Source organism: Anomaloglossus baeobatrachus, chromosome 10, assembly GCF_048569485.1.
Source record: "Anomaloglossus baeobatrachus isolate aAnoBae1 chromosome 10, aAnoBae1.hap1, whole genome shotgun sequence".
NCBI lineage: Eukaryota > Metazoa > Chordata > Amphibia > Anura > Aromobatidae > Anomaloglossus > Anomaloglossus baeobatrachus.
Genome location: NC_134362.1, coordinates 206392908 through 206420562, shown reverse-complemented (window position 1 = coordinate 206420562; position 27655 = coordinate 206392908). Strand labels below are relative to the sequence as shown.

Below are 27655 nucleotides of genomic sequence, written 5' to 3'. Positions count from 1 at the left end.
TTCCCGCGTCGGGCAGGGTAGGCCTTTCCCGCGTCGGGCAGGGTAGGCCTTTCCCGCGTCGGGCAGGGTAGGCCTTTCCCGCGTCGGGCAGGGTAGGCCGGTCCCCGCGTCGGGCAGGGAGGCCGGTCCCGCGTCGGGCAGGGGTAGGCCCGGTCCCCGCGTCGGCAGGGTAGGGCCGGTCCCGCGTCGGGCAGGGTAGGCCGGTCCCGCGATCGGGCAGGGTAGGCCGGTCCCGCGTTGGAAACATGGACATGTGAAGGAGGCATTAGACTGAGTCCGGTTTCTGTACTTCTGGGGGGGTTTCCCGGAGGTGTCGTGTTATGATCTGGCAGCTAGCGCCATACTACCCACCTCGGGGCACCGCGGCAGAACCTGTTTGGCCACGTTGTGGACGGGTTTATGGGTAATGTCTCTGGAGTAAAGGAAAGTTAGGAATGTGTGGGATGAGCGGCCGGCGTGACTCACGATGGCTGGATCACTAACGTTCAGTCACAGCATCCGCACGTCGCCCTCTTATTTCTCGGCGGCGCCTTTGATGTTGCTCCACACCTGAGGGTCCACCGTCCTAAAAAATCACCCAGAGAAAAGTCATGAAAAGTCCTGCAACTTTCTCATCTCCTTTGTCTTTCGTTGCAGTTTTCAATAGCTCTGCTTCCTGCAGTGAATGGCATCACCATGGTTACATTCACACGCTGAAAACTTGTTAAAGTGATTATTCCCCCCCCCCAAAATAAGTTTGATAATTGCTGGGATTCGATTGATCGCAGGGGACCCCCCCCAGCATTCCCAAGACTGGGGCACAAGAAAATGTGAGGATGGGGCTCTGCGACCCGCCCTTGGATGGAGCGGAGGTGCGCATGCATGACCTTGCCCCGGGCCGGCCAATTAAGAGGCACGGGGGTGGCAGCAGGTTGGGAGAGGTTAGCAGGGCTCCCATCCCGTGACCACGGAATACTAACCACGGGCCTCCGTGTGGATTCCCTCATCTCTAGCTACATGGAGGGTTTCTTACAATTGTGTCCACCCCGGAATGATACAATGTAACGCTCCCGACGTGAGAGGTTCTATTCACTGATGAAGCAGAGATCTTGACATTTCTGGAAAGGTATCAAATCTGGTGCAAACAAAATGTAATGGCCACTGTTAGCAACGAAATTCTCATTTTTGTGGGCCATTTAAACAATGAAAAACACTGACTGTAGGTGCACAGTGTGGGGTCTGGAGTGGGTGATGTCTCCGTACAGTGGGTGCGCAGTGTGGGGTCTGGTGTGGGTGATGTCTCCGTACGGTGGGGTGTGCAGTGTGGGGTCTGGTGTGGGTGATGTCTCCGTACGGTGGGTGCGCAGTGTGGGGTCTGGTGTGGGTGATGTCTCCGTACGGTGGGTGCGCAGTGTGGGGGTCTGGTGTGGGTGATGTCTCCGTACGGTGGGTGTGCAGTGTGGGGTCTGGTGTGGGTGATGTCTCCGTACGGTTGGGTGCGCAGTCTGGTGTGGGGTGATGTCTCCGTACGGTGGGTGCGCAGTGTGGGGTCTGTGTGGGTGATGTCTCCGTACGGTGGGTGTGCAGTGTGGGGTCTGGTGTGGGTGATGTCTCCATACCGGTGGGTGTGCAGTGTGGGTGATGTCTCCATATGGTGGGTGTGCAGTGTGGGGTCTGGTGTGGGTGATGTCTCCGTACGGTGGGTGTGCAGTGTGGGGTCTGGTGTGGGTGATGTCTCCGTACGGTGGGTGCGCAGTGTGGGGGTCTGGTGTGGGTGATGTCTCCGTACGGTGGGTGCGCAGTGTGGGGTCTGGTGTGGGTGATGTCTCCGTATGGTGGGTGCGCAGTGTGGGGTCTGGTGTGGGTGATGTCTCCGTACGGTGGGTGTGCAGTGTGGGGGTCTGGTGTGGGTGATGTCTCCGTACGGTGGGTGCGCAGTGTGGGGTCTGGTGTGGGTGATGTCTCCGTACGGTGGGTGTGCAGTGTGGGGGTCTGGTGTGGGTGATGTCTCCGTACGGTGGGTGCGCAGTGTGGGGTCTGGTGTGGGTGATGTCTCCGTATGGTGGGTGTGCAGTGTGGGGTCTGGTGTGGTGATGTCTCCGTATGGTGGGTGTGCAGTGTGGGGTCTGGTGTGGGTGATGTCTCCGTACGGTGGGTGTGCAGTGTGGGGTCTGGTGTGGGTGATGTCTCCGTACGGTGGGTGCGCAGTGTGGGGTCTGGTGTGGGTGATGTCTCCGTATGGTGGGTGCGCAGTGTGGGGTCTGGTGTGGGTGATGTCTCCGTACGGTGGGTGTGCAGTGTGGGGTCTGGTGTGGGTGATGTCTCCGTACGGTGGGTGCGCAGTGTGGGGTCTGGTGTGGGTGATGTCTCCGTACGGTGGGTGCGCAGTGTGGGGTCTGGTGTGGGTGATGTCTCCGTATGGTGGGTGCGCAGTGTGGGGTCTGGTGTGGGTGATGTCTCCGTACGGTGGGTGTGCAGTGTGGGGTCTGGTGTGGGTGATGTCTCCGTACGGTGGGTGTGCAGTGTGGGGTCTGGTGTGGGTGATGTCTCCGTACGGTGGGTGCGCAGTGTGGGGGTCTGGTGTGGGTGATGTCTCCGTATGGTGGGTGCGCAGTGTGGGGGTCTGGTGTGGGTGATGTCTCCGTACGGTGGGTGTGCAGTGTGGGGTCTGGTGTGGGTGATGTCTCCGTACGGTGGTGTGCGCAGTGTGGGGTCTGGTGTGGGTGATGTCTCCGTACGGTGGGTGCGCAGTGTGGGGTCTGGTGTGGGTGATGTCTCCGTATGGTGGGTGTGCAGTGTGGGGTCTGGTGTGGGTGATGTCTCCGTATGGTGGGTGTGCAGTGTGGGGTCTGGTGTGGGTGATGTCTCCGTACGGTGGGTGTGCAGTGTGGGGTCTGGTGTGGGTGATGTCTCCGTACGGTGGGTGTACAGTGTGGGGTCTGGTGTGGGTGATGTCTCCGTACGGTGGGTGCGGCAGTGTGGGGTCTGGTGTGGGTGATGTCTCCGTACGGTGGGTGTGCAGTGTGGGGTCTGGTGTGGGTGATGTCTCCGTATGGTGGGTGTGCAGTGTGGGGTCTGGTGTGGGTGATGTCTCCATATGGTGGGTGTGCAGTGTGGGTCTGGTGTGGGTGATGTCTCCGTACGGTGGGTGTGCAGTGTGGGGTCTGGTGTGGGGTGATGTCTCCGTACGGTGGGGTGCGCAGTGTGGGGTCTGGTGTGGGTGATGTCTCCGTACGGTGGGTGCGCAGTGTGGGGTCTGGTGTGGGTGATTTCTCCTTACGGTGGGTGTGCAGTGTGGGGTCTGGTGTGGGTGATGTCTCCGTACGGTGGGTGCGCAGTGTGGGGTCTGGTGTGGGTGATGTCTCCGTACGGTGGTTGTGCAGTGTGGGGGTCTGGTGTGGGTGATGTCTCCGTACGGTGGGTGCGCAGTGTGGGGTCTGGTGTCGTGGGTGATGTCTCCGTACGGTGGGTGTGCAGTGTGGGGTCTGGTGTGGGTGATGTCTCCGTACGGTGGGTGTGCAGTGTGGGGTCTGGTGTGGGTGATGTCTCCGTATGGTGGGTGCGCAGTCTGGGGTGAACCCTCCTCTCTGCAGTCCTCGGATCACACGGCCGGCTCTGGGCTGCAGCTTCATCCTCCTGTCGGTCTTGGTGCACCGTTGATGCCTCTGCTGTATATTTCCCCGGCTGTCATGTGGCTGTCAGTGACTGTCCGTTATCTGTCAGCAGCTGGAGCCGTGACGTGGGCCCGGGCCGTTGTGTGACCCGGTAAATGTGACGTTTTGCAGAATGCATTGTTTGTACACGCGGTTTTGTGCTGCTGCATCATTATTGATCCGCACGTGCACCGACACTGCCGGAGACACTAGAGACCCCACGAAGGATGGGGCTACCCCGCGTCACAGGCCGTGCCCCCTATATCGCTGCACCATGCTCGGGAATGGGGGTAATTTGCAGCGTACGGGACCGTCTCGAAAAATGCCACTGTATTTCACAGCTTGCCCTCGGTGGGATGGACACGACCCCATCATTCGCTGCATTATTCCGCAATTTTGCAGCGTTTTTTCCCCCCTTTGACTTCAATTTGAAAAATGCATCAAAATCGCACATTTTTGCGGTGTTTTTCCTGCAGGAGATGCGGAATTTGTGTAACAAACCCTCCCCGTGTGCACATGACCGTACTCCTGGCATTGCTCTTAGGATTGTTCTCATTGTTGTCGGTGTTGGGTCTTCCTCATCCTCGGGGGGTCTCTGTGGGAGACCCCCACTCACTTCCTATTGTGACTGCAGCACATCCTGCTCCGCGGCCGCTCGTAACGTTTTCCTCATTTCTGACGGGAGATTTCTTTTTCTCTGGTTGTTGCGTAATCTCCTCCGAGGTTTGAAGTTATTTCTTTGACTTTCTTTTTCTACATCCCCCCCCCCCCCTCCGCCAAACATTAGTCTCTTGACTCCAAAGCATGCTGGGAGTTGTAGTTTCACAGTGTATGTGTGAAAGCCACCAGCTGCTCTTATTGGCCGCCACTCACTGGTGGACACAGACAGAAAAGGGCCCCTGTGCAAGAACAATATGTGGCCCATTGGTAGACCAAAAGCTCCTTAAAGTGCACAATTCCACTTTCTTCAATGCCCCTCGAACCTCCTGGGCCCCAGTTGCACCAGTGAGCTGCTCGCCTGCCACCATTGCTCCTCCCAGACCTTTTGAGCCCCGGTTGCATTGATGATCTGCTTCCCTGCCGCCATTGCTCCTCCTGAGCCCTGGTTGCACCGATGATCTGCTCCCCTGCCGCCCTGGGCCCCGGTTGCACCGATGATCTGCTCCCCTGCCGCTATTGCTCCCCCCGTGCCTCCTGCACCCCAGTTGCACCGATGACCTGCTCCCCTGCCGCCCTGGGCCCCGGTTGCACCGATGACCTGCTCCCCTGCCGCCCTGGGCCCCGGTTGCACCGATGACCTGCTCCCCTGCCGCCATGGGCCCCGGTTGCACCGATGACCTGCTCCCCTGCCGCCCTGGGCCCCGGTTGCACCAGTGATCTGCTCCCCTCCCACCCTGGACCCGGTTGCACCGATTATCTGCGCCCCCGCTGCCGGCGTTTGTGCATGGCTGCCGTCACCTGCGTCCTGCAGGATGTGGTCTCGTCCGTCTGGTGACACATCTGCAGGGGTTGAAGTGTTTTTCTGACACATCACCGTCTTGTGATTTCATAATCCGTGTTGCTCACTTTGCAGATGATTAAAGCGATTGCTTCATTGTGACACAGAAAGCGTCACGAGGCGCCCGGACCCCCCCCCCCAGAGGGGGTGACCCCGCACAATCTCCAAACTCCCTAATATACAGTTACCTGTACATTGCGACAGGCCTGTGTTGACCCCTATAAAGCTGTAAAGTGAATATCTGCTATTTTATGGCTTGGGAGGTGAATTTTACAGGATAGAGAACCCCTTTAAGTCTGCGCTGAGGCTTCCGTCGCTCGTCCTGTAAGGCTCGGTTTGCAGGGACCGCATTGTCCGGGGAGGTCCGTGCCCCCTTGTTCCTGGGTCTCGTCCTGTAAGGCTCGGTGTGCAGGGGCCGCATTGTCCGGGAAGGTCCGTTCCCCCTTGTTCCTGGGTCTCGGTGTGCAGGGGCCGCATTGTCCGGGGAGGGCCGTGCCCCCTTGTTCTTGGGTCTCGCACTGTAAGGCTCGGTGTGCAGGGACCGCATTGTCCGGGGAGGTCCGTGCCCCCTTGTTCCTGGGTCTCGGTGTGCAGGGGCCGCATTGTCCGGGGAGGTCCGTGCCCCCTTGTTCCTGGGTCTCGGTGTGCAGGGGCCGCATTGTCCGGGGAGGTCCGTGCCCCCTTGTTCCTGGGTCTCGGTGTGCAGGGGCCGCATTGTCCGGGGAGGTCCGTGCCCCCTTGTTCCTGGGTCTCGTCCTGTAAGGCTCGGTGTGCAGGGGCCGCATTGTCCGGGGAGGTCCGTGCCCCCTTGTTCCTGGGTCTCGTCCTGTAAGGCTCGGTGTGCAGGGGCCGCATTGTCCGGGGAGGTCCGTGCCCCCTTGTTTCTGGGTCTCGTCCTGTAAGGCTCGGTGTGCAGGGGCCGCATTGTCCGGGAAGGTCCGTGCCCCCTTGTTCCTGGGTCTCGTCCTGTAAGGCTCGGTGTGCAGGGACCGCATTGTCCGGGGAGGTCCGTGCCCCCTTGTTCCTGGGTTCTCGGTGTGCAGGGGCCGCATTGTCCGGGGAGGTCCGTGCCCCCTTGTTCCTGGGTCTCCTCCTGTAAGGCTCGGTGTGCAGGGTCCACACTGTCCGGAGAGGTCCGTGCCCCCTTATTCCTGGGTCTCGGTGTGCAGGGGCTGCATTGTCCGGGGAGGTCCGTGCCCCCCTTTTTCTGGGTCTCGTCCTGTAAGGCTTGGTGTTCAGGGGTCGCATTGTCCGGGGTGGTCCGTGCCCCCCTTTTCCTGGGTCTCGTCCTGTGAGGTTCGGTGTGCAGGGGCCGCATTGTCCGGGGAGGTCCGTGCCCCCTTATTCCTGGGTCTCGTCCTGTAAGGCTCGGTGTGCAGGGTCCGCACTGTCCGGGGAGGTCCGTGCCCCCTTGTTCCTGGGTCTCGGTGTGCAGGGGCCGCATTGTCCGGGGAGGTCCGTGCCCCCTTGTTCCTGGGTCTCGGTGTGCAGGGGCCGCATTGTCCGGGGAGGTCCGTGCCCCCTTGTTCCTGGGTCTACTCCTGTAAGGCTCGGTGTGCAGGGTCCACACTGTCCGGAGAGGTCCGTGCCCCCTTATTCCTGGGTCTCGGTGTGCAGGGGCTGCATTGTCCGGGGAGGTCCGTGCCCCCCTTTTTCTGGGTCTCGTCCTGTAAGGCTTGGTGTTCAGGGGTCGCATTGTCCGGGGTGGTCCGTGCCCCCCTTTTCCTGGGTCTCGTCCTGTGAGGTTCGGTGTGCAGGGGCCGCGTTGTCCGGGGAGGTCCGTGCCCCCCTTTTTCTGGGTCTCGTCCTGTGAGGTTTGGTGTGCAGGGGCCGCATTGTCCGGGGAGGTCCGTGCCCCCTTATTCCTGGGTCTCGTCCTGTAAGGCTCGGAGTGCAGGGTCCGCACTGTCCGGGGAGGTCCGTGCCCCCTTGTTCCTGGGTCTCGGTGTGCAGGGGCCGCATTGTCCGGGGAGGTCCGTGCCCCCTTATTCCTGGGTCTCGGTGTGCAGGGGCCGCATTGTCCGGGGAGGTCCGTGCCCCCCTTTTTCTGGGTCTCGTCCTGTGAGGCTCGGTGTGCAGGGGCCGCATTCTCCGGGGAAGTCCGTGCCCCCTTATTCCTGGGTCTCGTCCTGTAAGGCTTGGTGTTCAGGGGTCGCATTGTCCGGGGTGGTCCGTGCCCCCTTATTCCTGGGTCTCGTCCTGTAAGGCTTGGTGTTCAGGGGTCGCATTGTCCGGGGTGGTCCGTGCCCCCCTTTTCCTGGGTCTCGTCCTGTGAGGTTCGGTGTGCAGGGGCCGCATTGTCCGGGGAGGTCCGTGCCCCTTTGTTCCTGGGCCCCTGCGCTATCTGTTCTTCACACGCGTGATTGCTCCCATACACCGGCCTTATCACAGGGCACACAGCCCATCGCTTTATGGCCGGAGCTGCTGCAAACGTCACCAGTATGACAATCCAGGAATGGACCCCAGACGCGCTAATTATCAGCGCAGGAATAACACACCCCGCTTATACAGATGGGCCCTGTTCATCCAGAGCCTCCTGTTTCATAAATGGAACTCCAGAACCGCAGTGTAAACTGACACTTTTGATTCTGAGAGCAGAAGGTCCGTATGAAGCCGGGGGCTTCACTATTATATGATGATGCAGGTGACGCCGGCCGTCCCTGGACATGATCCACTGAGCGTTATGAGGATGTGTGCCTAAGATAACGCAGGAGGTGAGGGCCGGGGCGCGGGGATTTCACCTGACCTCCTTCTTCTCTTCTGTGTCACACAAGGGTTACAAGGATGCGCCCCTCCCCGGCACGGATTTGGAATAATTGCATTTTCTTCACTTAATGCTTCTTGAGTTTCGCTGAAACATCGTGACATGAAGCGATTGCCAATAAGCGATTGTCACGGAGCAAGGCCCCTCTGTTCCCCGGGACTTTACTGTATACCCAGTGTTACAATGTATCAGCGCAGATGCAATGTCCAGGCCGGGGGCGCAGATGCAATGTCCAGGCCGGGGGGGCGCAGATGCAATGTCCAGGCCGGGGGGGCGCAGATGCAATGTCCAGGCCGGGGGCCGCAGATGCAATGTCCAGGCCGGGGGCCGCAGATGCAATGTCCAGGCCGGGGGCCGCAGATGCAATGTCCAGGCCGGGGGCCGCAGATGCAATGTCCAGGCCGGGGGCCGCAGATGCAATGTCCAGGCCGGGGGCCGCAGATGCAATGTCCAGGCCGGGGGCCGCAGATGCAATGTCCAGGCCGGGGGCCGCAGATGCAATGTCCAGGCCGGGGGCCGCAGATGCAATGTCCAGGCCGGGGGCCGCAGATGCAATGTCCAGGCCGGGGGCCGCAGATGCAATGTCCAGGCCGGGGGCCGCAGATGCAATGTCCAGGCCGGGGGCCGCAGATGCAATGTCCAGGCCGGGGGCCGCAGATGCAATGTCCAGGCCGGGGGGCGCAGATGCAATGTCCAGGCCGGGGGCCGCAGATGCAATGTCCAGGCCGGGGGCCGCAGATGCAATGTCCAGGCCGGGGGCCGCAGATGCAATGTCCAGGCCGGGGGCCGCAGATGCAATGTCCAGGCCGGGGGCCGCAGATGCAATGTCCAGGCCGGGGGCCGCAGATGCAATGTCCAGGCCGGGGGCCGCAGATGCAATGTCCAGGCCGGGGGCCGCAGATGCAATGTCCAGGCCGGGGGCCGCAGATGCAATGTCCAGGCCGGGGGCCGCAGATGCAATGTCCAGGCCGGGGGCCGCAGATGCAATGTCCAGGCCGGGCGCAGACTGGAGGCTTTTCAGCCTCTGGGAATAACCTATAGAATGTTTCTATTCACTGACAGCAAACATTGCCGCTCTTCTATACGTTTTTTGGTATGGTGGATGACGCCTTAGCTCTCATCACCAGACCGGTCCTTACCGCGCTGACTGTTGGGGCCCCTGCAGACTGTTGGGGCCCCCCTCTGCCGCCCTCTCTGGCGGCCCCCCCTCTGCCGCCCTGTCTCTGTACTGGGGCCCCCCGATTTCATGCCCTATAGCGTCTCCATTCATTGCGGGGAGGTGTGTAACCCGACCTCCTGACAATGCGGTGATCTCGCCCTGCGGCAGGTACTGGATTGTTCCTGGTGGAGGTCACAGGTCGTGTTTGGTCCTCCTCCCTCCCGCTGACAACCTGCTGCTCCCGTGTGCGGCTTGTTGTCATTCTCAACCATTGACGTTGCTTTTGTCCCTAGAAACTCCACGTACAATAAGCAGTGCGTCATTATGGGGGGCTTGTTCTGGATCCCCCGCAGGGATCCTGTTAGCCACCTTGCAGTAAGTACAGTCTGTGCCCTGGTGAGCAGATCAGCAGTGTAAAGCATGGAGGCACGGCTGTATCAGCAGTGTAAAGCATGGAGGCACGGCTGTATCAGCAGTGTAAAGCATGGAGGCACGGCTGTCCTTTAATGTGAATAAGCCATAATACTAATATTATATATATATATATTACAGTACAGACCAAAAGTTTGGACACACCTTCTCATCTCTAGAACAACTGTTAAGAGGAGACTTTGTGCAGCAGCCTTCATGGTAAAATAGCTGCTAGGAAACCACTGCTAAGGACAGGCAACAAGCAGAAGAGACTTGTCTGGGCTAAAGAACACAAGGAATGGACATTAGACCAGTGGAAATCTGTGCTTTGGTCTGATGAGTCCAAATTTGAGATCTTTGGATCCAACCACCGTGCCTTTATAGAAAAGGTGAACGGATGGACTCTACATGGCTGGTTCCCACCGTGAAGCATGGAGGAGGAGGTGTGACGGTGTGGGGGGGGGGGGCTTTGCTGGTGACACTGTTGGGGATTTATTCAGAATTGAAGGCATACAGAACCAGCATGGCTACCACAGCATCTTGCAGCCGCGTGCTGTTCCATCCGGTTTGCGTTTAGTTGGACCATCATTTATTTTTCAACAGGACAATGACCCCAAACACCTCCAGGCTGTGTAAGGGCTATGTGACTAAGAAGGAGAGTGATGGGGGCTACGCCAGATGACCTGGCCTCCACAGTCACCAGACCTGAACCCAATCGAGATGGTTTGGGGTGAGCTGGACCGCATTTACTTTTATCCGTGTAAGAGTTGTGTAAGATTTTCTCACCGTGTCCGGACTCCACTCTTACACATTTGATACATTGTAATGAATAGTAATAGCAGGCGCAGTGTGTTTCGGTGGAGTTCCCCTTTAGCCCCGGTCTAGGTTTCCGCTGTTTCCTTGGTGACTCCTTCAGACGGTGCGGGTGTGAAGGACGTCATCCGTTTTCTAATGCCTCTTAGGAGCGCGGTGTTGTTGTTTGGGTCAGGTCCCCCCCGCCGCCGGTCCCCGGAGCATGTGAAGCCGGACCCCCTCTCCCTGCACATTACTCATTGGCCTGTTCGTAGCTCGCTCCGGGCAGCCACATCTGTTCTCGGTTATGTCCCCCCTGAAGTTCCCATTTTTAGTTGCTCTCTGGCACAGACCGCAGTTTTCGAGCAGAGTCTGGCATCTGGATTTTGAGGATGGGGTCCCTGGCACGGGGACATGATTGGGAAATCGCTGTAAGAAATCTTGACATGATCCTGGCGGAGAAGACTGGCGATGAACACGCCACCCGGGATCCTAAAACATGTCCATTTCTGAGTCCAGCAACCCAGCTTTCCTACACTCCTGAATAGCAGATTCCCTCCCCCCCCCCGAGTCCAGCAAAGAGGCACCCAGCTTTCTCACACTCCTGAATAGCCGTCGCCCCCCCAAGAGTCCAACAAAGAGGCACCCAGCTTCCCCACACTCCTGAATAGCAGATCCCCCCCCCGCCGAGTCCAGCAAAGAGGTACCCAGCTTTCTCACACTCCTGAATAGCAGATTCCCTCCCCCCCGAGTCCAGCAAAGAGGTACCCAGCTTTCTCACACTCCTGAATAGCTGTCGCCCCCCCCCAAGAGTCCAACAAAGAGGCACCCAGCTTTCCCACACTCCTGAATAGCAGATCCCCCCCCCCCCGCCGAGTCCAGCAAAGAGGCACCCAGCTTTCCCAAACTCCTGAATAGCGTTTTCCACCCACAGTCCAGCAACGAGCCACCCAGCTTCCCCACACTCCTGAATAGCGGTCGTCGCCCCCCCCCCCCCCTTCAGAGTCCAGCAGTGAGGCACCCCGCTTTCCCGCACTCCTGAATAGCGGTCACACCCCCCCCCTCCCTTCAGAGTCCAGCAGTGAGGCACCCCGCTTTCCCGCACTCCTGAATAGCGGTCCCCCCCCCCTTCAGAATCCAGCAGTGAGGCACCCCGCTTTCCCGCACTCCTGAATAGCGGTTCCCCCCCAGAGTCCAGCGGTGAGGCAACCAGCTTCCCCACACTCCTGAATAGCAGATCCCCCCCCCCCCGCCGAGTCCAGCAAAGAGGCACCCAGCTTTCCCACACTCCTGAATTGCCATTTATCCCCAGAGTCCAGAAGTGAGGCACCCAGCTTTCCCAAACTCCTGAATAGCGTTTTCCACCCACAGTCCAGCAACGAGCCACCCAGCTTCCCCACACTCCTGAATAGCGGTCGTCGCCCCCCCCCCCCCTTCAGAGTCCAGCAGTGAGGCACACAGCTTTCCCACACTCCTGAATAGCGGTCGCACCCCCCCCCCTCCCTTCAGAGTCCAGCAGTGAGGCACCCCGCTTTCCCGCACTCCTGAATAGCGGTCCCCCCCCCCCCCCCCTTCAGAATCCAGCAGTGAGGCACCCCGCTTTCCCGCACTCCTGAATAGCGGTTCCCCCCCCAGAGTCCAGCAGTGAGGCACCCCGCTTTCCCGCACTCCTGAATAGCGGTTCCCCCCCCAGAGTCCAGCGGTGAGGCACCCAGCTTTCCCGCACTCTTGAATAGCGGTCGCCCCCCCCCCTTCAGAGTCCAGCAGTGAGGCACCCCCGCTTTCCCGCACTCCTGAATAGCGGTCCCCCCCCCCCCCCTTCAGAATCCAGCAGTGAGGCACCCCGCTTTCCCGCACTCCTGAATAGCGGTTCCCCCCAGAGTCCAGCAGTGAGGCACCCCGCTTTCCCGCACTCCTGAATAGCGGTTCCCCCCCAGAGTCCAGCGGTGAGGCACCCAGCTTTCCCGCACTCTTGAATAGCGGTCGCCCCCCCCCTTCAGAGTCCAGCAGTGAGTCACCCAGCTTTCCCGCACTCCTGAATAGCTGTTTCCCCCCCCCCCTTCAGAGTCCAGCAGTGAGGCACCCCCGCTTTCCCGCACTTCTGAATAGCGGGTCCCCCCCCCAGAGTCCAGCGGTGAGGCACCCAGCTTTCCCGCACTCTTGAATAGCGGTCGCCCCCCCCTTCAGAGTCCAGCAGTGAGTCACCCAGCTTTCCCGCACTCCTGAATAGCTGTTTCCCCCCCCCCCCCCCCCCTTCAGAGTCCAGCAGTGAGGCACCCAGCTTTCCCGCACTCCTGAATAGCAGTTTTGCCCAGCATTGTATTCCTCGCCCTCCGTTCTGTAGATCTGCTGTTCGGACAGTTGGGTGGCGGCCATCATTATAGCCGTATTAGCCATCATCCATTCCATTCTTCGATTAGCCAGTTCCCAGAGGAGCTGGGTGACGGCTCATATTACCGACATGACGACATCCAAATTTCCTAAAATCCTGAGTGACCAATCAGCAGGATAATCACCGCCGGACTAGTCACTTCCTGCACATGATCCTGCCTCATTCACAGGCAGCTGTTCACACTGTGGGGGCCGGGGGTCCACCATAGATCCATAGATGAGCTGGTAAGTGTAAGGGGGCCTCCTCATCAGCCGATAATCAGTAAATGCTGGTTCTAGGGGCGATCAGGCGGTGATGCCGGAGTATAATCCCCTCTATGTGTGGGGGATGTGCTGGAGACGTGTGGGGGCAGAGCCACTGTATTATCAGTTTGTGTAAACGAGCGCCGATCAATCTATAGAACTGATTACATCTTGTTAATGAGCAGAGAATGGTCCATCTAAATGTAATGTTGATGGAGGGGGTGTGCGTGAGGAGGGGGGGCTTGAGGAGGGGGGACGGAGGGGGGCTTGAGGAGGGGGGACGGAGGGGGCTGTGCGTGAGGAGGAGGGACGGAGGGGGCTGTGCGTGCATGAGGAGGAGGAGGGACGGAGGGGGCTGTGCGTGAGGAGGGACGGAGGGGGCTGTGCGTGAGGAGGGACGGAGGGGGCTGTGCGTGAGGAGGGACGGAGGAGGCTGTGCGTGAGGAGGGACGGAGGAGGCTGTGCGTGAGGAGGGACGGAGGAGGCTGTGCGTGAGGAGGGACGGAGGAGGCTGTGCGTGAGGAGGAGGAGGAGGAGGAGGGACGGAGGGGGCTGTGCGTGAGGAGGAGGAGGAGGGACGGAGGGGGCTGTGCGTGAGGAGGAGGGACGGAGGGGGCTGTGCGTGAGGAGGAGGGACGGAGGGGGCTGTGCGTGAGGAGGAGGGACTGAGGGGGCTGTGCGTGAGGAGGAGGGACTGAGGGGGCTGTGCGTGAGGAGGAGGGACTGAGGGGGCTGTGCGTGAGGAGGAGGGACTGAGGGGGCTGTGCGTGAGGAGGAGGGACTGAGGGGGCTGTGCGTGAGGAGGAGGGACTGAGGGGGCTGTGCGTGAGGAGGAGGGACTGAGGGGGCTGTGCGTGAGGAGGAGGGACTGAGGGGGCTGTGCGTGAGGAGGAGGGACTGAGGGGGCTGTGCGTGAGGAGGAGGGACTGAGGGGGCTGTGCGTGAGGAGGAGGGACTGAGGGGGCTGTGCGTGAGGAGGAGGGACTGAGGGGGCTGTGCGTGAGGAGGAGGGACTGAGGGGGCTGTGCGTGAGGAGGAGGGACTGAGGGGGCTGTGCGTGAGGAGGAGGGACTGAGGGGGCTGTGCGTGAGGAGGAGGGACGGAGGGGGCTGTGCGTGAGGAGGGGGAGGGACGGAGGGGGCTGTGCGTGAGGAGGGGGAGGGACGGAGGAGGCTGTGCGTGAGGAGGGGGAGGGACGGAGGAGGCTGTGCGTGAGGAGGAGGAGGGACTGAGGAGGCTGTGCGTGAGGAGGAGGGACTGAGGAGGCTGTGCGTGAGGAGGAGGAGGGACGGAGGGGGCTGTGCGTGAGGAGGAGGAGGAGGGACGGAGGGGGCTGTGCGTGAGGAGGAGGAGGAGGGACGGAGGGGGCTGTGCGTGAGGAGGAGGAGGAGGAGGGACGGAGGGGGCTGTGCGTGAGGAGGAGGAGGAGGAGGGACGGAGGGGGCTGTGCGTGAGGAGGAGGAGGGACAGAGGGGGCTGTGCGTGAGGAGGAGGAGGGACGGAGGGGGCTGTGCGTGAGGAGGAGGGGGCTGTGCGTGAGGAGGAGGAGGAGGAGGAGGGACGGAGGGGGCTGTGCGTGAGGAGGAGGAGGAGGAGGAGGGACGGAGGGGGCTGTGCGTGAGGAGAAGGAGGAGGAGGAGGGACGGAGGGGGCTGTGCGTGAGGAGGAGGAGGAGGAGGAGGAGGAGGAGGGACGGAGGGGGCTGTGCGTGAGGAGGAGGAGGGATGGAGGGGGCTGTGCGTGAGGAGGAGGAGGAGGGACGGAGGGGGCTGTGCGTGAGGAGGAGGAGGAGGGACGGAGGGGGCTGTGCGTGAGGAGGAGGAGGAGGGACGGAGGGGGCTGTGCGTGAGGAGGAGGAGGGACGGAGGGGGCTGTGCGTGAGGAGGAGGAGGAGGGACGGAGGGGGCTGTGCGTGAGGAGGAGGAGGAGGAGGGACGGAGGGGGCTGTGCGTGAGGAGGAGGAGGAGGAGGGACGGAGGGGGCTGTGCGTGAGGAGGAGGAGGAGGGACGGAGGGGGCTGTGCGTGAGGAGGAGGAGGAGGGACGGAGGGGGCTGTGCGTGAGGAGGAGGAGGAGGGACGGAGGGGGCTGTGCGTGAGGAGGAGGAGGAGGGACGGAGGGGGCTGTGCGTGAGGAGGAGGAGGAGGGACGGAGGGGGCTGTGCGTGAGGAGGAGGAGGAGGGACGGAGGGGGCTGTGCGTGAGGAGGAGGAGGAGGGACGGAGGGGGCTGTGCGTGAGGAGGAGGGACGGAGGGGGCTGTGCGTGAGGAGGAGGGACGGAGGGGGCTGTGCGTGAGGAGGAGGGACGGAGGGGGCTGTGCGTGAGGAGGAGGGACTGAGGGGGCTGTGCGTGAGGAGGAGGGACTGAGGGGGCTGTGCGTGAGGAGGAGGGACTGAGGGGGCTGTGCGTGAGGAGGAGGGACTGAGGGGGCTGTGCGTGAGGAGGAGGGACTGAGGGGGCTGTGCGTGAGGAGGAGGGACTGAGGGGGCTGTGCGTGAGGAGGAGGGACGGAGGGGGCTGTGCGTGAGGAGGAGGAGGAGGAGGGACGGAGGGGGCTGTGCGTGAGGAGGAGGAGGGACGGAGGGGGCTGTGCGTGAGGAGGAGGAGGGACGGAGGGGGCTGTGCGTGAGGAGGAGGAGGGACGGAGGGGGCTGTGCGTGAGGAGGAGGAGGAGGAGGAGGGACGGAGGGGGCTGTGCGTGAGGAGGAGGGACTGAGGGGGCTGTGCGTGAGGAGGAGGGACGGAGGGGGCTGTGCGTGAGGAGGAGGAGGAGGGACGGAGGGGGCTGTGCGTGAGGAGGAGGAGGAGGGACGGAGGGGGCTGTGCGTGAGGAGGAGGAGGGACGGAGGGGGCTGTGCAGGAGGAGGAGGAGGGACGGAGGGGGCTGTGCGTGAGGAGAAGGGACGGAGGGGGTGCGCGTGAGGAGGAGGAGGAGGAGGAGGAGGGACGGAGGAGAGTGTGTTTGGCAGTGGCCTTTCCCCCCTTTGCCTACTGGAACCCCATGAATGATTGGCCAGGCCTTTTCCCGGCCTGTCTGGGGGTCTCCGCTCTTCCCCATAGTTGTCATCGCTGACCCTTTCTCTACCTGTGGTTTTCGGGGTTCCCGCCTGTTCTGTAGATTGTGGTGTTACTCGGGGTGACCCCTGTATTTTCTCATCTGGCAGTGATCAGTGATGAGGGAATTAGAGGGGCGCAGAGGGGTCACGTGATGTGAGGGTTACGCTGAGCACATAGCGGAGTTCCTTTAAGACTTTGCCTTCTCCTTGTTAATGATTGCTCAGCGCTGGAGCAGCAGACCCGTCCTCGTCTGTGTGTGACGCCGGCAGTAATGACGCCGGGCCGGCTGACACCTTTTGGCCTCCCCGTGTTCCGTGCAGGTCCGCGGCGGTGAGGTGTGCGGGGAATGATTTGTCAGCACATGGCTGCCATCATTATGTATTTTTTATATCTGATGTAAACGCCGCTGTTCTCCTGAATCCGGCGTAGTTTTTCTTTTCTTCCTGCGCCTCTCTGTTCCGGAGATATGGCCCACACTTTCCTGTATGTAAATCTAGTTATGTTAGCTAAGGGGGTGTGGTTATCAAGAAGAAGATTGGCTGGCCACTCCCACTTTGTTTAAAGGTCTACATTTACATATAGGGAAGAGGAGGCCATATCTCGGGATCAGAGAGGAGCAGGAACAAAATAAAAACATCACCGGATTCAGGAGAACGGCGGCATTTACACCAGGACTAAAAACGGCATAATCATGGCAAGTGACAGGGCTTCCTTAAAGGGATCCTCTAGGATTTTTAATAAACAATGACTGACGTAAACAGAGCTTGTTCGGCCTGTGTTATATATACACGTTGTGTACTGCCTCTTCTGAGTTTGGAAGCGTTGGGTGACCCATGCTTTTCCGAGTCCAGAGAAGTTCTAATGCGGAGTCCACAATCTGAGTGGATGTCGTGTGATGCTTCGCTTCCCGAGGCATCCCCTTTATTTCTGCGCCTTCATCGTGACTGCAAGTTTCTCAGGCAGCTGACTTGCTCCATTGTTCCTTTATTTCGGTCCCGAGGCGCTCTCTTCCCACTAGGACGGGATAAACCAGTTTACTGTTTGGGTGAAGCGGAGTCCCTTAATATTAATAATGTTTTTTTGTTCTTCCTCCCATTATAGTTCATTATCTGTATTAGATGAGTCGGGATGTGGCGAAACGCAGGTACAGCAGGGGGATGTTTCGTTGCGCCGCCGCAGCGACTAATGATGTGATCCGTCTTGTAATATGGCGCGTCCTTGGCTTATCTGCGCTGCGGATACATAAACAGTCGTCACTCACTGCGGCCGCAGCCGGAACACGGAAATCATCAGGTCAAATGCGCTCTATTGTGGGGGAGCAGCGATCGATGGGCGCTGCAACTGGCAACTCTCCCCATTAGAAAGGCTCAATCCGTGGTGGTATTTTTTTTTTATTTTTATCTATTTTTTTTCTTTCTCCTTTCTTCTTTCTCTCTTCTTCTTTCTCTCTTCTTCTCTTTCTCTCTTCTTCTTCTCTTTCTCTCTTCTTCTTCTCTTTCTCTCTTCTTCTTCTCTTTCTCTCTTCTTCTTCTTCTCTTTCTCTCTTCTTCTTCTTCTCTTTCTCTCTTCTTCTTCTTCTCTTTCTCTCTTCTTCTTCTTCTCTTTCTCTCTTCTTCTTCTTCTCTTTCTCTCTTCTTCTTCTTCTCTTTCTCTCTTCTTCTTCTTCTTCTCTTTCTCTCTTCTTCTTCTTCTTCTCTTTCTCTCTTCTTCTTCTTCTTCTCTTTCTCTCTTCTTCTTCTTCTTCTCTTTCTCTCTTCTTCTTCTTCTTCTCTTTCTCTCTTCTTCTTCTTCTTCTCTTTCTCTCTTCTTCTTCTTCTTCTCTTTCTCTCTTCTTCTTCTTCTTCTCTTTCTCTCTTCTTCTTCTTCTTCTCTTTCTCTCTTCTTCTTCTTCTTCTCTTTCTCTCTTCTTCTTCTTCTTCTCTTTCTCTCTTCTTCTTCTTCTTCTCTTTCTCTCTTCTTCTTCTTCTTCTCTTTCTCTCTTCTTCTTCTTCTTCTCTTTCTCTCTTCTTCTTCTTCTTCTTCTTCTCTTTCTCTCTTCTTCTTCTTCTTCTCTTTCTCTCTTCTTCTTCTTCTTCTCTTTCTCTCTTCTTCTTCTTCTTCTCTTTCTCTCTTCTTCTTCTTCTTCTCTTTCTCTCTTCTTCTTCTTCTTCTCTTTCTCTCTTCTTCTTCTTCTTCTCTTTCTCTCTTCTTCTTCTTCTTCTCTTTCTCTCTTCTTCTTCTTCTTCTCTTTCTCTCTTCTTCTTCTTCTTCTCTTTCTCTCTTCTTCTTCTTCTTCTCTTTCTCTCTTCTTCTTCTTCTTCTCTTTCTCTCTTCTTCTTCTTCTTCTCTTTCTCTCTTCTTCCCTCTTTTTTTTTTTTCTTTGTTATATATATATATATATATATATATATATATATATATATATATATATATATATATATATATATATATATATATATATAAGAAATGAATTATCCATTCCAGGGCACATGGATCTGACGTCGCCCCGGCCTCTTCTGCGGCGGCTCCTGCTATTTTGGTTCCTGGGCACAGAGGCTCTGAGAATAGCTGCGGTCTCCGCCCTCCTCGCGGCCTGGCATTATGTGCGTCCCCGTCCGAATCCTCTGTGTAAACAGGGGCACTTTCTATGGGGAGAAGCGCTGTACCCCGGAGGAGGCACCGGGCGGCGGAGGCGGCCGCTAGAGTGCAAAATCTGGTATTCTTATAAAAAATAATAATCATATTTGGAGACCTGTCCAGTTTTTGTGACACTCCGCACATGCTGGGAGTTGTAGTGCCACAACAGCTAACAAAAAGTTGTGCGGGAATTGCGCAAAAAAATGCAACTGGATTTGAGCAGGATAAGCCCCAGTCTGCGCCTCCTGTCGGCTGCTTTTCTGATCAGACTTTTTTTTTTTTCCTCCTGTTTCATGTACAGATTTCTTTTTTTTTTTTCCTCCTGTTTCATGTACAGATTTCTTTCTTAATCTGTAAGGAATGAGCGATCATCTCAGGGTGACCCCGTGACGCTCCCCAGTCTTCCCGGCCTCTTCCTTACCTCCCCCCCCACCATAATCCGATCCATCCCCGGCAGCGGTGGATCCGTGCCCCGCAGCTCTCCCGCGCCATAAAACAATTATCACTATTTGTTCAGCTTGAGCAGTTTTCTCCCAATTTTCTGATGCTCGGCCAAAGTGCGGAGTGATGAAAAGATGCACCGATCTCCCGGAGCCGCGACAGTCCGCGAGAAATGATCGTGTGAGATGTAACCTGCGCCCGGCCACCCTTGCCCGGATTACAAAACAAAAAATGCCGAATGGGTTTAGTAATTAGGATCGTGGATGATTCCACAAAAGCTGCTGGAACCTCGGGGGAAGGAGACGCTCGGCCCCGGGAAGACTCCTTATGTGGGGAGTCCTTATGTGGGGAGTCCGTCCATGGACCACGCAGGATTATGGAGCTGGTGACGGCCATGTTTATCCAGGCCCCGCGCCGTACAGACCTGGTTGTGAATGAGCTGAATCTGTTATACCGATTGCACCCTCTGACCGCGGCACCCGCTGTTTGCATTGCACCCTCTGACCGCGGCGCCCGCTGTTTGCATTGCACCCTATGACCGCGGCGCCCGCTGTTTGCATTGCACCCTCTGACCGTGGCGCCCTCTGTTGCATTGCACCCTTTGACCGCGGCGCCCTCTGTTGCATTGCACCCTCTGACCGCGGCGCCCTCTGTTGCATTGCACCCTCTGACCGCGGCGCCCTCTGTTGCATTGCACCCTCTGACCGCGGCGCCCTCTGTTGCATTGCACCCTCTGACCGCGGCGCCCTCTGTTGCATTGCACCCTCTGACCGCGGCGCCCTCTGTTGCATTGCACCCTCTGACCGCGGCGCCCTGTGTTGCATTGCACCCTCTGACCGCGGCGCCCGGTGTTGCATTGCACCCTCTGACCGCGGCGCCCGGTGTTGCATTGCACCCTCTGACCGCGGCGCCCGGTGTTGCATTGCACCCTCTGACCGCGGCGCCCGCTGTTGCATTGCACCCTATGACCGCGGCGCCCGCTGTTGCATTGCATCCTATGACCGCGGCGCCCGCTGTTGCATTGCATCCTATGACCGCGGCGCCCGCTGTTGCATTGCACGTTCGATCGGCACTGGTGCATAGAGGGGTTTTGCACTAAATATAGATCACCGGGGAGGTCTGATTGACGTGCATCCCACCAGTCAATGGAGTGGAGCCCCCTGATGGCGCACTAGTACTCATGCGCAACCACTGCTGCATAGGGGTGGTGGTCACACCTGCTCAGTAACGCCCCATACACACAGGGGATACCGGTCCCCCATTCTCGTACTATCCGCTATTCACATGAAGACTATAGGGCAGCCATGGTCATCAGGCGCCCTGTGCACGGCGGCGGCCATGGTATATACGAGTAATATTTCCGCCTCCTCCTGGACCGGCCGCGGTGTTTTCGAGACGTTTTGCTCGTATTTTCACTGTCGAGGCCGTTATGTAATGGAACAGAATTCCTCATAAACACGGTCTCGCTGATCTGTGGACGGCGCCAGCAACGCCTCGGGATCTGGCAGCGCGCGCAGCCATCGCGGCTGGGGAGACGTTGTACGGCTCGTTTGGAGGCAAAACGAGACATTTTACTCCAACATGGCCGTCCCCGACACTGGTTATTAGCATCGGCCGTTTAAAGGGACGCACCCTATAAATTATTCCTACTGATGGGTCTGTGTCGTGTAAGTGCTGCGTCATGGCTGACTGGTCAGGAGGAGTGCCTGCCCTGCGCCGTCCTGTACCTCGTGACTGCACACGGGGCTAATCACCAATTCAATGAGCTATGCGCAGAGTGGAGACGCCGTACGGCAAGGTGACACTTCCCGCAGAGCTGTGCTGCTCCTCGCTGCGCCACTTCTCACGGTACATCTCACTGCTGCTGCTCTCCTCGCCGCTGCTGCTCTCCTCGCCGCTGCTGCTCTCCTCGCCGCTGCTGCTCTCCTCGCCGCTGCTGCTCTCCTCGCCGCTGCTGCTCTCCTCGCCGCTGCTGCTCTCCTCGCCGCTGCTGCTCTCCTCGCCGCTGCTGCTCTCCTCGCCGCTGCTGCTCTCCTCGCCGCTGCTGCTCTCCTCGCCGCTGCTGCTCTCCTCGCCGCTGCTGCTCCCCTCGCCGCTGCTGCTCCCCTCGCCGCTGCTGCTCTCCTCGCCGCTGCTGCTCTCCTCGCCGCTGCTGCTCTCCTCGCCGCTGCTGCTCTCCTCGCCGCTGCTGCTCTCCTCGCCGCTGCTGCTCTCCTCGCCGCTGCTCCCCTCCTCGCCGCTGCTCCTCTCCTCGCCGCTGCTCCTCTCCTCGCCGCTGCTCCTCTCCTCGCCGCTGCTCCTCTCCTCGCCGCTGCTCCTCTCCTCGCCGCTGCTCCTCTCCTCGCCGCTGCTCCTCTCCTCGCCGCTGCTCCTCTCCTCGCCGCTGCTCCTCTCCTCGCCGCTGCTCCTCTCCTCGCCGCTGCTCCTCTCCTCGCCGCTGCTCCTCTCCTCGCCGCTGCTCCTCTCCTCGCCGCTGCTCCTCTCCTCGCCGCTGCGCACGGTGTAACCTCCTCTCTCCGTCTCTCTTCTAGCTGGAGGATTGCACGCTGCAGCTTTCCACCAACGGCAACTACCTGGACATCGAGCTCTCCCTGGCCGAGCAGCGCGACTACCTGGAGGCTTTCTTCGAGGATATAAGGTACTGGCGGCATTTTAGCTGCATCCATGTTCTTCTTTGCTGTTGTGACCAGCGTGCACCTTGTGTATAAGGCTCCATGATTCTATAGCGTGCAGCTGCGTGCCTTAGTTACCGGCCACCTCTGCAGTCTGAGTGGCCGGCTGCCTAGGTAGGTAAGGAGCAGGCGCGGCTCTGTGGTACTAAGCGAGCGCAGCTGTGAATCTGCCTGGATCCACCGTATCCCTTTGCTCCTTCGGCATTACAGTATGGCGTTTTGGACCAGCGTTGTGGTGCGCTCCTGAGGACAGAAAATTAGTACACCCTTTTAATTCCCTCCAATGCTCCGAAGGTCCCCAGCAGTTTACTCTACAATCCTGCACATCCATGTGACCGACCGCTGCAGCCAGTCACTGGCCTCTGAGATGATGCTAGTACAGCACATGACTGCTGAGGCCAGTGACTGGCTGCAGCGGTCACATGGATGTACGGTGTTACATCGCTGCAGGAAAACGTACAAAGGACGGCCTCTTCCACATCGGGAGGTGACTCCTGACGCAGACGTGAGCCGCGCTGGATGTTGCGTTTTAGTCCATGTTCACATAGGCTCAAATTCTGTCTATGTGAGCCTGCACTTATGGCTGCGTCAGTAATGGAGAGTGCGGCTGACGCCCCTGCACGGGGTAAGAGCCGCTCCTGTATACCTCTGATACAGGTCTATCTGTAGCTATAAGTTCCTGTAGAAACAGGAAGCTGTATGAGCGCTGCTCCTGCTGCCAGAAAGTGTCCCCCATAGATGAGCAAGATACGTCTGTTACCGGTCTCTTAAGCGTTGCTTTATCTTAGTCATGATTTCCAAGATCTCTGCTTGTTGTCAGCGGATAGAAGTGTTTCTTTACACCTAGAGATTAGCAGAGAGTTTGTTGGGATCCTGGTCCAACATCCACGTCATGGTAGGGTGCAGCCCGCACTCCACAGCCGGCGTCCTGGTGCCTCTGGCACTTAGTAGTCCTCCATGATGTCATTATGTCAGGGGTGCCTTGTATGTGCTGGAGCGCCGGAGGGGGGACGTGCGGGCCGCCGCCGCCTCTGGAGCGCCGGAGGGGGGACGTGCGGGCCGCCGCCGCCTCTGGAGCGCCGGAGGGGGGACGTGCGGGCCGCCGCCGCCTCTGGAGCGCCGGAGGGGGGGCGTGCGGGCCGCCGCCGCCTCTGGAGCGCCGGAGGGGGGGCGTGCGGGCCGCCGCCGACTCTGGAGCGCCGGAGGGGGGACGTGCGGGCCGCCGCCGCCTCTGGAGCCGCCGGAGGGGGGACGTGCGGGCCGCCTCTGGAGCCGCCGGAGGGGGGACGTGCGGGCCGCCGCCGCCTCTGGAGCCGCCGGAGGGGGGACGTGCGGGCCGCCGCCGCCTCTGGAGCCGCCGGAGGGGGGACGTGCGGGCCGCCGCCGCCTCTGGAGCCGCCGGAGGGGGGACGTGCGGGCCGCCGCCGCCTCTGGAGCCGCCGGAGGGGGGACGTGCGGGCCGCCGCCGCCTCTGGAGCCGCCGGAGGGGGGACGTGCGGGCCGCCGCCGCCTCTGGAGCCGCCGGAGGGGGGACGTGCGGGCCGCCGCCGCCTCTGGAGCGCCGGAGATCGGCAGAAGAATATCACAGAAACCTGCCATGACGTGGAGGCCGCACCGGGATACTGCAAAAACATTTGCGTGAAAACCTAATCATGAGGCTCTACACTCAGCCTGAACTGTCTGCCAGAGCTGAAGTCACCATTTTGCCGCCTGTAGAGCTGTAATCACCCAGCATTCCTTGCATGTGAGGTATCGTCAGAGGCCACGCCCTGGTGATTTCTGGGATGTGTTGTCTTTACGCCAGCCTGATCCTTATTCAGTGGTGGCGTTCATGTTACAGACTTGTTTATGGTTTCATCCAGCAGCAGTAGGATTGCAGCTCTGAAGTATAGACTGTGTAGTGCGGTGCTGATGGTTAATACTCCTGCCGTTCATGTATAGATGAATCCTACGCTGGATTCAGCGATTGTGATTTACTCTATTTCTCCGCCGCTCTCTATCATCCGGGTGTGGACTTCTGAGGTCTCCGCAGGGATCCCCCCGGGGCGCCTCGTACACACCTGTGTGGTGGTTGCCTGGCATCTTTGGCACAGACCTCCTGCGAGCGCCGCGCTCTTCCCACCTGCTGCTGACGTGCGGAGAGGATTCCCGGGGGAGGGCAATGGCTGCCAGGATCCTCTGTGAGGGTCAGTCATTTTAAAGGGGAACTCTCATTCCTAACACCCCCGCACCCCTCTTCCTGTGTTATGCCCAGTGCATGTCTACAGGGGCGGAGCATGGCGCAGGAAGACCAAAGAGGTCTCATGCTCCACCCCTTTTGCATTAGGCTCCACCCAATACTAGTCCGGTCCAGAGACGCAGCCCCAGGGTGAAATGGCCGTGTTCATCCTGAGCCCCCTGATTCATGAAAGCTGAGGGTGCGCACAACATAAGCTACAGTACATGTAATCTGCTGATTTTCATCACTTACTCGTACTTTCTGTTGGGGGTCTTCTGTTCTCCAGCCCCTCCCCCCACAGTCGGCCTAACCCTGGGGGGGGTCTACAGACTGAATAACAGCTGTCCAGAATGGGCAATACCAGGAGCAGGTTGGGGGGGTCCGGCCATGAGGGGCTTCTCCCATGGGAACTGCCGCCTGTGTGATGAAGTGTGACATGTGGGGAGAGCCGGCTGCCGAGAGCACAGCTCATCTGTGTCCGAGGAGGGCGATCAGTGCCGGGAGGACGAGGAGGGCGATCAGTGCCGGGAGGACGAGGAGGGCGATCAGTGCCGGGAGGACGAGGAGGGCGATCAGTGCCGGGAGGACGAGGAGGGCGATCAGTGCCGGGAGGACGAGGAGGGCGATCAGTGCCGGGAGGACGAGGAGGGCGATCAGTGCCGGGAGGACGAGGAGGGCGATCAGCGCCGGGAGGACGAGGAGGGCGATCAGCGCCGGGAGGACGAGGAGGGCGATCAGCGCCGGGAGGACGAGGAGGGCCATCAGCGCCGGGAGGACGAGGAGGGCCATCAGCGCCGGGAGGATGACGCAGGGAAGAGGGTGAGTTCTGCTCCGGCTGTATATTGGGGGCTTGGAGGATGGCAGCAATACATCACTGCCGGAGCCCACTGTATACCGGGGGGCTCAGAGCATGGCAGCGATGCGTCACTGCCGGACCCCACTGTATATCGGAGGCTCGGAGCATGGCAGCGACGCGTCACTGGCGGACCCCACTGTATACCGGGGGGCTCGGAGCATGGCAGCGACGCGTCACTGGCGGACCCCACTGTATATCGGGGGCTCGGAGCATGGCAGCGATGCGTCACTGCTGGACCCCACTGTATATCGGGGGCTCGGAGCATGGCAGCGATGCGTCACTGCTGGACCCCACTGTATATCGGGGGCTCGGAGCATGGCAGCGATGCGTCACTGCTGGACCCCACTGTATATCGGGGGCTCGGAGCATGGCAGCGATGCGTCACTGCTGGACCCCACTGTATATCGGGGGCTCGGAGCATGGCAGCGATGCGTCACTGCCGGACCCCACTGTATATCGGGGGCTCGGAGCATGGCAGCGATGCGTCACTGCCGGACCCCACTGTATATCGGGGGCTCGGAGCATGGCAGCGATGCGTCACTGCTGGATGTATGTGAGGATCCCATTATTGCTGGGTAGTTGGGTGATTGACAAAAGGGAGAAGTTGTTTTGGGTTTGTTTTTTTTGGGGGGGATAAAGAATTATGTAACGTTCTAATATACTGTCTGACTTGGAAGCCCCTGTAAAAGCCTTTTATTCCTCACAGCTGAGGGTCTGTTGCAGTGTGTCCGGACCCTCCTCTGTGAGCGGACCCTCACGTCTGTTGCAGTGTGTCCGGACCCTCCTCTGTGAGCGGACCCTCACGTCTGTTGCAGTGTGTCCGGACCCTCCTCTGTGAGCGGACACTCACGTCTGTTGCAGTGTGTCCGGACCCTCTTCTGTGAGCGGACCCTCACGTCTGTTGCAGTGTGTCCGGACCCTCCTCTGTACGGACCCTCACGTCTGTTGCAGTGTATCCAGACCCCCCTCTGTGAGCGGACCCTCACGTCTGTTGCAGTGTATCCAGACCCTCCTCTGTGAGCGGACCCTCACGTCTGTTGCAGTGTATCCAGACCCTCCTCTGTGAGCGGACCCTCACGTCTGTTGCAGTGTGTCCGGACCCTCCTCTGTGAGCGGACCCTCACGTCTGTTGCAGTGTATCCGGACCCTTCTCTGTACGGACCCTCACGTCTGTTGCAGTGTATCCGGACCCTTCTCTGTACGGACCCTCACGTCTGTTGCAGTGTGTGCGGACCCTCCTCTGTGAGCGGACCCTCACGTCTGTTGCAGTGTATCCAGACCCTCCTCTGTGAGCGGACCCTCACGTCTGTTGCAGTGTATCCAGACCCTCCTCTGTGAGCGGACCCTCACGTCTGTTGCAGTGTGTCCGGACTATCCTCTGTGAGCGGACCCTCACGTCTGTTGCAGTGTGTCCGGACCCTCCTCTGTGAGCGGACCCTCACGTCTGTTGCAGTGTGTCCGGACTATCCTCTGTGAGCGGACCCTCACGTCTGTTGCAGTGTGTCCGGACCCTCCTCTGTGAGCGGACCCTCACGTCTGTTGCAGTGTGTGCAGACCCTCTTCTATGAGCGGACCCTCCGTCTGCAGAATGCCATACACATTGTCTCCTCGGCTGTAGACCGGACTCGGGTGTTTTCAGCTTCAGGTGTCGTTCACTGACAGGCAGCGTCCTGGGATTTCGTGGTATTTGATGACTTTTCAGGACTTGGCATTATACAGTAATTGCAGGGGTCACCGGAGGTTACAGGGATGACCCTGGCTGCGCTCCCCAGTACTTACCCCGGGGGTCTCCGCGCCGTGGTGCTTCACTATGTTCCTCGTTTACTTTCCTAGTTGCGTCTCATAGCGGCGTGTGATCTCTGCAGCCAATCACAGACCGCTGTGGTCAGGAGCTGTACAGTGATTGGCTGCCAGTAGGGACCACGAGAGTGGCGACATCTACCAGGGGAGTGATGGCTGTGCTTGGAATTTATAACACTCTCTGACAACTCTGACAACCTTGTGTCTTTATTTGCTCGGGGGGGTCCCGTGTAGTGCGGCCGTAGACCCCTCCAGACTCGTCCTCCCCTCTGTCTATAGCTCTGCCCTTGTCATGGCTGTGAGATACATCACCGCACATCTGCTCCCGACACTCACTTATTTTAGGTGCTGTCACTGCCAAACTGGTGTATATATAGCAACTGTGCCGGGAGGAGTGATGGGCAGTAATGGGGGTCCCCAGGGCAGTGACGGACCCCTGCTGCCGCATGTACACAGTGACTGCACCAGCAGAATAGTGAGTGCAGCTCTGGAGTATAATACAGGAGGTAACTCAGGATCAGTAATGTAATGTATGTACACTGACTGCACCAGCAGAATAGTGAGTGCAGCTCTGGAGTATAATACAGGAGGTAACTCAGGATCAGTAATGTACACAGTGACTGCACCAGCAGAATAGTGAGTGCAGCTCTGGAGCATAATACAGGAGGTAACTCAGGATCAGTAATGTACACAGTGACTGCACCAGCAGAATAGTGAGTGCAGCTCTGGAGCATAATACAGGAGGTAACTCAGGATCAGTAATGTATGTACACAGTGACTGCACCAGCAGAATAGTGAGTGCAGCTCTGGAGTATAATACAGGAGGTAACTCAGGATCAGTAATGTAATATATGTACACAGTGACTGCACCAGCAGAATAGTGAGTGCAGCTCTGGAGCATAATACAGGAGGTAACTCAGGATCAGTAATGTACACAGTGACTGCACCAGCAGAATAGTGAGTGCAGCTCTGGAGCATAATACAGGAGGTAACTCAGGATCAGTAATGTATGTACACAGTGACTGCACCAGCAGAATAGTGAGTGCAGCTCTGGAGTATAATACAGGAGGTAACTCAGGATCAGTAATGTAATGTATGTACACAG

The 27655-nt window shown here is 59.0% G+C and overlaps 2 protein-coding genes across 2 annotated transcripts in view; one reads left to right on the top strand and one right to left on the bottom strand.

Moving 5' to 3' along the window:
* FHOD1 (formin homology 2 domain containing 1) overlaps positions 1-12632 on the bottom strand; it is a 40652-nt gene extending 28020 nt beyond the window's left edge. The window contains 2 exon segments of the mRNA XM_075325446.1: positions 8077-8918; positions 12534-12632. Of these exon segments, the coding sequence (XP_075181561.1) occupies positions 8077-8918; positions 12534-12632 (941 nt within the window).
* Positions 12633-19242: 6610 nt separating this feature from the next.
* The window catches only part of LOC142254404 (FH1/FH2 domain-containing protein 1-like), a 34721-nt gene continuing 26308 nt past the window's right edge, over positions 19243-27655 (top strand). Inside the window, 2 exon segments of the mRNA XM_075325445.1 lie at positions 19243-19488; positions 21536-21642. Of these exon segments, the coding sequence (XP_075181560.1) occupies positions 19243-19488; positions 21536-21642 (353 nt within the window).